The following is a 12,458-nucleotide window of genomic DNA, read 5'->3' as shown; positions in this document are numbered from 1 at the left end:
TGTCAGACTCAGTTCTGCCTCCATCACATGCATACATTTTAAGACATGAGCTTCTTTGGGGAAGAAGAAACCTTGTTTTCCAGCTCATACCTAAAGGCATTTCTTTACCTGTATTGTCTGGCATGGAAGCCTGGTCTGTGTTACGTTCCTTCTTAAAGACAATGTTGCCAAGCTGAAGAACTCCAGAGATAACCCTTAAGAGACCTGAAAGAAAAAAACAAGGTCACCAAAAATCACTCAAGGAATGATTTGGCACAAGTGGTTGTCTCCTGTTAGTTTCACTGTACAACAGCAATTACTAAAGAAAAGGCACTTGGATATCACACAGGGAGCAGTTTATTCTTACCCAGTTTGTTCTTCTGCAAGGCAAGGCAAAGAATGCCCAGCTCTCACTTCTACAGTATTTAGTTTCACAGACCCCATTGCAGAGCATGCAGTTCAGAGTGACTTTACTACTTCTTGCCTAGCTTTAAAATGCATTCCACTAGAACCAGGAGTGGTGTGCACTGCAAAGTTGCACAAGTTGTTCAGCTACTGCATCTCACATGGCTGCTGTGGGTCATACAAGTTCTCTGTGTCGTGCACCCACCAGCAGCACTCCTTATGCTGCACATGCATGATGTTTTTTCAAGGTCCTAAGCTTTAAAAGTACAATATGGTAGATGTTACTATAGGACCACAGTAACACTTTATTAAAAGAAGTGGAGACACTAGAGACACCCATAGTCAAGGCACTCCTTTCTGGGCCACCAACTTACAACAGTTTACATGTGAAGTCAGATGATGCCCACCTTAATGGAAGCAAGGGTCAATACAGCTAGCATAGATAGCAGAAAGCAGCCAACCCTTGACGCAAGAATGATTTGCAAGGCTCTGACCTGGGTAACCCAGACAAGCCTGATCTCGTTAGATCTCAGAAACTAAGCAGGATCAACAAGTACTCTAGCAAGTACTTGAATGGAAGACCTCCTTGGAATACCAGAAGTCAGCAGCAGGTTTTATTCAGTCACCTCCCTGAATAGCCTCCAGGCCCCCAGTAATTATGACTTCCAGGTGCACACTTACACATACACGCATGTGTGCATGCTCACAAATATACAAGAATTACTTGCAGGGACTCTGGTTTATTACAAATACTAAAAACGGTTACCTAGGGGAAAAAATCAATTTCTGTAATGTCACTGTGAGCAGTGCAACTACCTCTATACACATGAGGGAGCTAAATACTAGAATCAATCAGCATCCTATGGCCTTCAAGCACCAAATCAGAAGCTACACTGCAATATTGCCTTTGTAGCTATCAGCCCATGTAATGAACCAATATCCATATCTAGGGGCAATCCAGACCTCTAGGTCATCTCATATGAAGTGTCAGTGACCCTTGCAAGAGTCTGTTCACTCAGCATCTTAAATTCAGCTTGCATGTTCAGAACAGTCTCAACAAACCATTCCAAAAGTGAAGGAAATGCCATACATTCCCACTGTCGGTTTGTCAAATCAGGTGAAAAAACTTTCCAGCCAAAAGGTTACTTTTATTATCCCTTTTTAAATAGAAACTGTTTAGAAGGTTTAAATCCTTTAGCCTAATCAGACTTTCAAACCAGCTGGCTCCCAGATGTTTTTTGTTCACATGCTATACATATTATATTGAAGGTACTTTGTAGATGAAGCTGGGAAGCAGAGGCACTTTGGGCTCATTTACCAATTACTCAGCAGACCACCTTGATATCCTATTTTGGATATTCATGCATATTAGAGCAGGGGATTTAGCCAAGTAGGCAAGTGGAGCAAAGGGGTAAAAAAGACTTACAAAATGGAAGACTGCAAAGTAACAAACCTTACACAATTTTTAAAAAGCTGTCTAGAAGGGAGCCTGAAAATTACAGGACAGTTAGCCTAACATCCGTCCCAGTCAAATTACTAAGAACTGTAATTAAAAGTAGAATTATTAAGCATACAGAAGAACAAAAAGCTTGATGAGGAAAAATCAGCATGGCTTCTGCAAAGGGAGTCCTGCCTTAGCAACTTTTTTGTATTCTTTGAGAACATCAGCAAACATCTGGACAAGGGTGATCCAGTAAACAACATGTACTTGGCCTTCTCAAAGACTTTTGCCCAGGTTACTGCAACACTCGCAAATAAGCTTAGCAGTAATGGTATAAGAGAACAGGTTCTCTTATGGAATAAGAACTGGTTAAATGGCAGGAAGTCTAGAGTATGAATAAATGGGATAATTCTTGCAATGGAGAAAGTGAGCAGTAGGGTCCCACAGGCACCAGCACTATTTAACTTGTTAATAAATGATTTAGAATTGGGGGTGGGGATGGGTAGTCCAGTGGCCAAGTTCGAAGATGATGCCAAATTATTCAGGGTACTGAAAACCAAGGCAAAATGAAAAACTGCAGAAGATCTTTCTGAACTGGGTGAGCGGGCAACGATTAGGCAGATGAAGTTCACTGCTGATTAAGTGTAAGATGATGCACACTGGAGCAGGAAAACTTGTTTCAAATATATTCTTTCTGAGTTGGTCAAGACTGATAAAAATATATTGGGGCTGTAGTAGAATGAAAATATTGACTCAGTGTTTGGCAGTGGTGAAAGAGGGAAATGCTGTGCTGGGAATCATAAGCAAAGAAACTGAAAATAAAACTACCAGTATCATAATACCTCTTATACAGATCTTCATTTCAACAGTTGTGTATAGTTCTCTGTCACCATCTCTCAAAAAGAATATTGCAAAGCTAGAAAATCATAGAAGAGGGCAACCAGTATGATTAAGGTGTCAGCATACTTTTTCTATGAAGAAAAGCTAAAGTACCTTGGGCTTTCCAGTTTAGAAAAAGCAGAAGTGAAAGGAGAAGCAACAGAAATTTAGGAAATTATGCATAAGAACAAGTGGATAGAGATAGATTTTTCTCCCAAACACTAAAATTTTGGGAGCACCCCATGAAGTTGACTGGCATGTAAACAGTTTCATACCCATCTGTTCATCATCTGGAATGCCCATGATCCTCATTGCTTCCATGGTATCCTGAAACATGTCCTTATCCTGTTGACCTGGGATTGTAACATGTCCATTGGAAAGGAAGCGATACTTGTTGTATGGCTCCAACAGCAAGTCATCTTCAAAGAGAGAAAATTTAAATCATTATTGCAGATATTGTTTAAGGCAGTGTTCCCCAAACTGGGGTGGTAGTGGTCAGGGACCAGGAAGCCAGAGTTATTGCAAGGGGTCTGGAAATCCATCTTTGAACTAAGCATTGTTATTTTGATCTTTCTGTCCTTATGTATTTTCTCAATCAACCTATATTAGTAGGACAACTATTATAATGTGAGGAAGAGAGGCGTCAATGAAATTTTTAGATGTTAAAAAAGTGCCCTCATACTCAGAAAGGTTAGGAAATACTGGTTTAAGGCAAACCTCAAGGGCAGACTAACATTTACAGTCTCCAAGACAAATACGGCAGCTTAGATAGAAATTTAATCCTGAATCATATTTTTAAATAGTCTTGTTTATAAACTACTCTTCTAAAAGGTAAAGGTAGTCCCCTGTGTGAGCACCAGGCATTTCTGATTCTGGGATGACATTGTATCACATTTTCATGGCAGACTTTTTTACGGGGTGATTTGCCATTGCCTTCCCCAGTCATCTACACTTTACCCCCAGCAAGCTGGGTACTCATTTTACCAATCTCGGAAGGATGGAAGGCTGAGTCAACCTCGAGCCAGCTACCTGAACCCAGCTTCTGTCAGGATCAAACTCAGGTTGCGAGCAGAGCTTAGAATGCAATACTGCAGCTTACCACTCTGCACCGTGGGGCTCTTAGCCAGAACTACCTCTCTAGCAAGCCCTAAAACAAGCATTATAGATTCAGTAATATTATTACTGTAACAGACAGATCTAAAATATAATGTCACATATTTTATGGAAGACAGGCTTCCACCTGCACAAGGCTTTCATCTGGTTTGTTTTCATTCCTTATCCAAAGATTGAAACATTGATCTACCAAAAGTCATGCAACAGTAGGGTATAAACAAGCAAGAAGAAGAAGAAGAAGAAGAAGATGATATTGGATTTATATCCTGCCCTCCACTCCAAAAAGTCTCAGAGCGGCTCACAATCTCCTTTACCTTCCTCCCCCACAACAAACACACTGTGAGGTGGGTGGGGCTGGAGAGGGCTCTCACAGCAGCTGCCCTTTCAAGGACAACTTCTGCCAGAGCTATGGCTGACCCAAGGCCATTCCAGCAGGTGCAAGTGGAGGAGTAGGGACTCAAACCCAGTTCTCCCAGATAAGAGTCCGCACACTTAACCACTACACCAAACTGGCTCTCCAGTTTGCAACTACACTTCTTCCTTCTCCTTAAACACAGCAGAGTTGGCTCTTCACTTAAATAGTCTCCAGTTCTATAGCAAATTCCTCCTAGCAATACCCCCAAAATGCCAGGCATCATCACATTCCCAGCCTGACGAGTCTCACTGCCTGAACTAGCATGAAGCATCCATGCAGATAAAGTGGCAGCTTCATATACAAGATCACAAGGACAGATGGAATTTATATGAGGAAAGGAGTTATTTAAAAGGTGCTGATAAAACCAGGATGGCTGTACCAGGCCAGGGTTACGTAGTATGCAAATGTCTGAATGATAAGATAAACCCTGCTGCTTATGCATTCAGGACTCACTCTTCAGGTGCTCTCCTGCCCCAGTCAGCAAGTAGTAGAAGATATGGAATGTCCGCTCTTCTTTGGCTTGACGAATAGCTCGTGATTTCTCCAACAGATCTTCACTCAAGTTAGGGGGTAAACAGCCAGGCGTGCTTCTCTCTATACAAAACTATGTACATAATATCTGGTACCAAACTTCTAAAAATCTTGGTTCTTCTCCCTTGTCCTGCAAGATGCATTAATGATGCAATAGCCGTACTTGTGGGGGAGGGGGCCTGATTTTTGGGAAAGATTCCAGGATTTATAAAGAGAGCCTCCACACCCTGCAGTCTCTCCCAACTATTGTCCATTTTAATCTCACCTTGTATCACGCTACAGCTGTCATCTTCCCACCAACCCCCAGCGAAATAGATAGTCAGTCTTTCAAAATATGCAAGGCAGCTTAACTACCCATGTTTACACCGCCCTTCTTCCAAGGAGACGGGTGGTGTCCATAATTCTCCTTCCTTCATTATATTCTCTTTCAGGGTAAAGGGAGACTGTAAGTGGCCCAAGGTCACTCAGTAAGTTTGATGGCATTGTGGAGATTTGAACCCATGTTTCTTCAAGTCTACTATGACAACCACCATGCCCCAAATAATGTTTTAGCATGAGGTTAGATGCACATTATTTCAGCTGTACAGAACTTAAATGTCTCGCATTTCTAACATAAGGCAGTGAGCATGGGGGAAAACTCAGATACTGTATTTTGGCATTCTTCCACAGACAGACACAGCATGGCTCTCAGCAATCCCACCCACAGCACTCTTGAGTTACACAATTTTCACAGTGGGCAGCACCGCCGAACTGCATCACAAATACTTCAGAGTGCCAGCTACAGGAAGAGAGAAAAAGTTCTCATTTGTATCTGGAAATGCACGATGACAATCAGGAACTCAGCCACCCACACCCATCTAACATTGTGAGCCTCTTGCTCAAATAAGGCTGTCACTTAAGAAGTCGCTTCTTCAAAAGGCAGCTCCTTCCCTAAACCACAATGACTGCTTAATGGTCTGCGCATGTTTTATGATTCCCTTCTTCTTGCTCAACTTATTCAGATTCTCTTATTTATTGACAAAGGATACAGGTCTCAATATTAGCTCCAACAATATAGCCATTCACGTCAAAGTTGATTCTGATAAATTTTCCCTAAGAGAACAAAACCCCAGAATCATTAGCCGAAATAGCAATGAACGCACACCTTTATTCTTCCAAACTCTCACATAAACCAAGTTTGTTCCAATGAGGAACATCTGCAGATCAAAAGGAACTGGATATCAACTTACCCTTTAATAGCATAGAGAGGCTCTTAAGTTAAATAGATTTCAGAGAATAGCAACAACAAGGGCTTAGGTTGCATTATTTTCTACACGATACTTCTAGGCATTATATGCTATAGATATTGCAGTGTCCAGCATCACCAGAACATGCAGATTTTAAACCTCCAGGCGTTATTCAATTATAATGAGAGTTATACTCACAAATCGTGAAGAGTTGTCATTCTTAACTGTTTTGGCATTCCCAAAGGCCTCCAGGATAGGGTTGGCCTGAAGAAGCTGCCTCTCAAGCTCCCCCTAGGAGTAAAGAAGCCAATAGATGACACAACCAAGCACTGTCAAGCCAGTTCTGGAAGACTGAAGCTACAGGCTAAGGATTCTTTTAACTCCTGCCTTACTCTTCCACCACAGTTCAGTGGACTGCCTACAAAAAGGACAGGCTTTCGTCTACAGGTGTGGTTGTTAATTCTATAAAGAACCATTCTAAGTAATAAGTTCAGAGTAACAAAACTGAACTTGCTTCACAACCTGCAGCCTTCACTATTCATTTCAACAAGCAGCAGTAATCATGCCAAACTTGTGTGGACACCCAATCAGCACTGAAACTTCATTTACCACTTGAAACATCATTGAGACAGAAATCACTTCTTGCAGCGGCTTTTAGTAGATCTTGCTTAGGCAGGCAGAGAGCATTGCCAGTTGCTACAATCACAAAAATACTGTTGAAGCTAACCAAACTAAGGTGTGAACCTGACAGTTCAGACCCGTCTCACCCATCTGACTGGTGTGCAAGAGAAAGGCCTTTGTTCCACTGTTATTAATGTTTTACACAATCTTTAAAGTAGTCCATGTTCTTCACATTTACAACAACCTTGTAAAGCATATCAGTATAGTTCTCATATTACAAGGAAGCAAGCTAAGGGTGGGTTGCTTATGATCACCCAAGGAGCAGTTTAAGATTTCCATCACGTTTCTCTCTCATGCTCTGAAACACTACAGTTGCTCTCTTGAGAAGCCACCAAAAGAATCCTTGTAACACCACCAAAAAAAATCAAATCTGGTATAAACAAAGGACTATTCCACTTGCAACAAGGAAAGCAAACAAGAGTATTCAGACATCAGAGATCACTTGAGAAATTACATTTTCACCCCTGTTCAATGTGTCCCTCTGAAAAACTGTGCAGAAATTACCACAAAAAACAGAGGCCCCAAACTTTAACTCAATGGTTTATTCAATAAATGCCTCTGACATCTGGCCTGGAGTTCTTTATCAGGAACAAAAAGCATTCGCAAATCGGAGTTAGGAAATTCCTGGAGATTTGGAGGTGTAGCTTGGAGAAGGGAGGGAGCTCAGCCGGGACATGAAGCCATACTGTCCAGCCTCCAAACCTGCCACTTTCTTTGGGGAAATTGATCTTCATTGTTTGGAGAACAACTGTCCTTCCAGGAGAAATGACAATGGAGGCCGACAACCCATGCGCTCTGCACGTAACTGTAGCACTCCATTATGGTATTTAAACTCATTTCACACACTCCTCTAACATCTTTCAGGAGAAACAGTGCTATTGCTCTTCTTATGTTTCCAGAGAAACAAAGGGACTGCTGCTGCTAGAAGAGCTAATGGGTTCAGGCTTAAAAATATAGAATGAAAACAGCACAAGCTTCTACTGGTCTTAAGCTGCACACCCAGAAAAAAAAGAGGACAATCATAATCAAGTTTATTCATGCCACAGAGGACTGTTGTGCCATGGGAAAGATGCAAGCTAGGACAGCTGCAATCCATCAAAGACCACCCCATCAGCTGTGCTGGAAGCACCAAAAATTACACTGTGCTCTAAAAGTTTGTTTTGTCGTCGATGCAGAGTTTCCTGGCTGTTACGCATGTATGTATGGTAGAGCAGCTTCTCCCCCTCCCCAGATTCTCCCGTTTGATCCTACAGAGGAGTCCTAATCCTTTGTTTGAGACTGCAGTCTGTTGCTATGGCAATGAGTGATGTCACAAACTGAAACTTTACAACTTCAATGCAAGGTCAAGATCTGAAGAAAGGGTGTGTGTTTAGAGGAAACGGCGGCGGCTGAAATATTTCAATGCCACCATCCAGTATTTGGCTTAACAATACAGCCATGTGGGCACTGTTGGCCCAAGCTGTCTTATGCGGCCAGCATTCATGTCACTGTACTTTTTCCACTTGAAGAATGAACAAGAGAATTGGCACAAGACATGAACTGGTTGCAGTCAAGCTGCAGAGGGTGCGCTTCTGAAGACAGAGGCAGCACAAGCAGTTGCATCCCTATTGAAAAAGCCAGCCAGGGAGGCATCTGAAGCAGCAACTGGCTGCCAAACAATAACCTGATTAAATGAGCTCACAACTTCTCAGTACAACTTTATACTGAGATAGCCACTGCAACTCTAGGCTGAACATCATACCCTTTTCTGATGCACTGCTTTGAGCTTCTTCAGAAACTGCTTGTTCTATAAACAACCCTGGGATCTCCTTTCTGGAAGTTCAGTGTGGAGGGTAACAGCTGGAATCCTATTCCTGATCGCCCCACACTGACAACCCAAAGAGAGAACACAACATCCCACAGCATCCAGCTACAGACCTGAAAGCCTACCTTTAACGGCAACCCACTAAAGTGATTATATATAGTTAAAGTTGCTGCTTTAACTATATCTGCTTTGGCAAAATATAATAATGTTGGCTGTTTAATCACTAAAGTGCTTATATATAATCACTATATATAGTGATTATAGTGACTTAACTATATATAATCACTGGGCAAAAATTAGACTGTGATAACTCTTAATGCAGCAGTATATAGAATTTTCAAAATTAAGGACAGTCTAATTTTCACACATTTATTCCAGAGTTCCTGCAAGGGCCAGAGGACTAACCCCCAATTGCAAGAAACAACTCTCTTCAGAGGATGGCTCCATGAATCAAATGGCTTCAGAGCATAGCAGTGAAATTTGGGCAAAACTATTAAATAAGTTTGTCATTTGCATGGCAAGAACTGCTCTTCCATCCTTGCCAAGAGGCAGCCACTGGATCTATACTGGCCCTCAGGGTGGCCCAGGAAGTCTTTGCTGCCCCACCCATATGAATTTAGAAAAAATCTTCATGCATTTTAAAAATGCCCATGCTGGTCATACGTGTGGTTGCAGCCACAGATTCTGTTCAAGCCTCAGTGTGGGAGCAACATACAGACCTCTTGGCCTGTCATGGTTTCAAAAGATTTTATATTCAGTATCTTCAAAATCATCCCACACAGCAGCTCCAAAGACTTCCTCTCCAGGAAAGAAACCAGAAGCAGCACCACCCTTGGGAGTCTTCTCTCACGATCCAGAAAGAGCTTTAAAACAACCTTCCCTTCTGACAAGCCTGCTGAAGAGCTGCTTAGAAGGAAGCAGGGCTCAGGGTGCCTGAAGACAGTTTTAAATTTTCACAGTCTCAAAGAAAGCTTTGACAATCAATCAAAGGAGCCAGTAAAGACTGAGGCTCTTTGCCAACAAGGTGGCCCACTGATAGCAGCAAACTTGGGTGGTGGTGGAAAGTGCCATCAAGTAACAGCTGACTTATAGTGACCCTGCAGAATTTTCATGGCAAGAGATGTTCAGAGGTGGTTTGCCATTGCCTGCATCTGTGTAGCAACCCCAGACTTCTTTGGTGGTTTCCCATCCAGGTATTAACCAGGGTCAACCCCACTAAGCTTCAGAGGTCAGATGAAATCCAGCTAGCCTAGGTCATCTGGGTCAAGACATCCAGCAAACTTTAGAAGTGCCAAATGTCATTTGACAGTTCTCCCACCATCCTCCACCCCACGCCTCTTTAGCAGCCAAGGAATTTAGCACAGCACAGGACCCTATACTTGTCTAAGGTCACAACCAGAGCCCATTTACCCCCAAATACACCATCTAACTATTGCTCTTGAGAAACCCCTTCTCTAAAAGTTGTGTTGTTTTTCCAAAAAGCCACTTTATAATTACAAATTACTGATGCACAGGAAGAATGTGGTTCATCCACAAAAGAGCCATTTCCGGCAACCTCTGCATACAAGCAAGATGACCTTTTCAAGGCTCTTTTGAAAGCCCCTTGAAAATTCCTAATTCTTAAAGCTGATTCTTAACCAAAAGAAAAGGGGTGCTCAGGTCACCCAAAGTAGTCACACGTAAGGGGGAAATGGCTATATTCAGATTCCTGGATCATAACAACATGAAATATGAACATAAAACTGTTTCTAAGTATAGCCACTGACAGTTCTTGGAAAAAGCTCTCAAATTTTGGCATATAGAAAGCTCTGTTTGTTTACGTCCAGAAACCACTCATTAGAATGTGTGCACGCACACAGACACACCATGCACAGATTATCTATACAGTTGAGTGCTATAACTTATAGAGACAGCATGCCAGCATCTTAAAGTATCAAGATCATGATTTTATCTAGATAGGGAATATATTTGCCATCTGGATTTAATTATAAAAGTTGACAAAAGATAGCCAGCATTTCCACATCTGTTTAACTGTGGCACAAAAGTCTGGAGCTGGAACATACAGTCTGTACAAAGGCTGTTCCTTCTTGACCTTTCTCAGAATCCTGCACCCACAGCTAGTACTAGTATGCTGGGCAGGTTGCAAGGCCTGGAGAAAGTCAGCCAACTCCATCTGGCCAGAACAGCAGGATACCAGATGCTGTAGTGTATACTATTCCAGAGACATGTTGCTGTGCCGCACTCAATACGCTTGAGAAATTATTTACAACAGAGCTAAAGCAAAGTCCATAAGCATAGTCTATAAGTGAGCAAAATGGGATTGACTGTGATCTCCCATACAGAATATCTGTAAAAAAAGAAGAGCCTGGTGCAAGTCAAACTGTGAACTGGTTTACACGGTAGTTCTAGTGAGGAAAGTGACACTGGTGGAAGTGAAAAGCTGCTACGGGGGGGGGGGGGGGGGTCACACAATGGAGCAACACACGCATTCTCGGTGCAGAACGTGCAGTAAACGTGCAGCTCACCTACAAAGTCCCAACTGGTGAGTTCGGACATAATCCATCAAGAGAAGGGGAAAAATAAGTGAGAATACTTCATAGGTACCCCTCAGTGCAAAAGGCATACATGTATGTAACTTCAGAGATCTCCTATGGTTGTCATCCATATAAACAAAACAGAAAACTCTAGTGGTGAAGTGTTCTGTCTCAAACAAAAACAAAAATGGTCACAGCTGTGCTAGTTTCAAACAAATAAAATGGCATTAACCTATGGGGAACTGTAGCATCCTCAAATCTTTTAGAAGATCAGAACAAAGCCAAGGCAGACTTCATTTTAAATTTCCCCAAATTAGGTGGAAGCAGATTAGGGAGGCTATTAGACCACATGATGTGGTGCACATACGAATTTATGACCATTCGCATTAGCACAAATTTGGTGCTTTGCTATTGAAAGTATCTCATAACTTGAACATACAGTTTGAAGAAGCAAAAGAGATTGGATTTATAACCTGCCCTTCGCTCGGAGTCTCAGAGTAGTTTACAATCTCCATTCCCTATCCATCTCCACAACAGACACCATGTGAGGTAAGTGGGGCTAAGACAGCTCTTTTGAGAACAGCTCTAAGAGAACTTGTGAATGACCCGAGGTCACATCAGCAGCTGCAAGTGGAGGAGTGGGAGACTTGAGTCCACACTCTTGACTACTATACCAAACCTGTTTGAATGCAGAAGCAAAGTCCTTAGCAAGAATTCACTACTTACTTGATCTTTTTTGGTCTTGTGTGATGAGGCAACATGAGCCAGATACTGAATGACCTTCTTTGTATTCTCCGTCTTACCAGCTCCTGATTCACCTCTGCAAGAAACAAAAATCACTAAGTATATATATATATATATATTTATTCCCCCTTCTTCCAAGCTACCATTTTAGAAATCAAATTAACACATTACCCCAAACCTCACATTACCATAGTGAATAAGATTATCACCAGCCAACCTACCCATCATCTCTAGGTTATTCGTTCACTCCCTGTTCTCCAACGATTTTCCTTTGAAGGAATATTTCTACTTGGGGGGTTCAGTCTGCTACCAGTTACCTGCTGTCAATCTTTCGCAGCGAGCAGCAACCTTATGAAAAACCCTGCAGACACTGTTCAAAGAGCTACAGAGTTTCAAGAGTAGGTTTCACAGGACAAGTTCTCCTATTCATCAACTACCTGTCATATAGGGCTGTCATACAGATGGTGGTGCAGAATTGTTTTCTGTCGCCCCAGATAGTAGGACCAGAACCAATAGGTTGAAATTAAAAGAGTTTCCGGCTCAACATTAGGAAGTACTTCCTGATAGTTCGAGTAGTTGAACAGACTTCCTTGGGAAGTGGTGGGCTCTCCTTCCTTGGAGGCTTTTAAACAGAGACTAGATGACCATCTGACAGCAATGCTGATCCTGTGAACTTAGGGGGAGGTAAGAAGAGCTCCTTGGCGCA

At 42.2% G+C, this 12,458-nt stretch overlaps 1 protein-coding gene across 1 annotated transcript in view; it reads right to left on the bottom strand.

Moving 5' to 3' along the window:
* The window catches only part of MYH9 (myosin heavy chain 9), a 104,530-nt gene that overhangs the window by 36,450 nt on the left and 55,622 nt on the right, over positions 1-12,458 (bottom strand). Inside the window, exons 5-10 of the mRNA XM_060245524.1 lie at positions 11,735-11,828; positions 6,188-6,280; positions 5,792-5,855; positions 4,686-4,784; positions 2,980-3,123; positions 109-204 (exon numbers count right to left, since the gene is read on the bottom strand). Coding sequence (XP_060101507.1) covers positions 109-204; positions 2,980-3,123; positions 4,686-4,784; positions 5,792-5,855; positions 6,188-6,280; positions 11,735-11,828 — 590 coding nt within the window. The remainder of the gene's footprint in view (positions 1-108; positions 205-2,979; positions 3,124-4,685; positions 4,785-5,791; positions 5,856-6,187; positions 6,281-11,734; positions 11,829-12,458) is intronic.

Source organism: Heteronotia binoei, chromosome 8, assembly GCF_032191835.1.
Source record: "Heteronotia binoei isolate CCM8104 ecotype False Entrance Well chromosome 8, APGP_CSIRO_Hbin_v1, whole genome shotgun sequence".
Lineage (NCBI taxonomy): Eukaryota > Metazoa > Chordata > Lepidosauria > Squamata > Gekkonidae > Heteronotia > Heteronotia binoei.
This window is presented reverse-complemented; position numbering and strand designations above follow the sequence as displayed.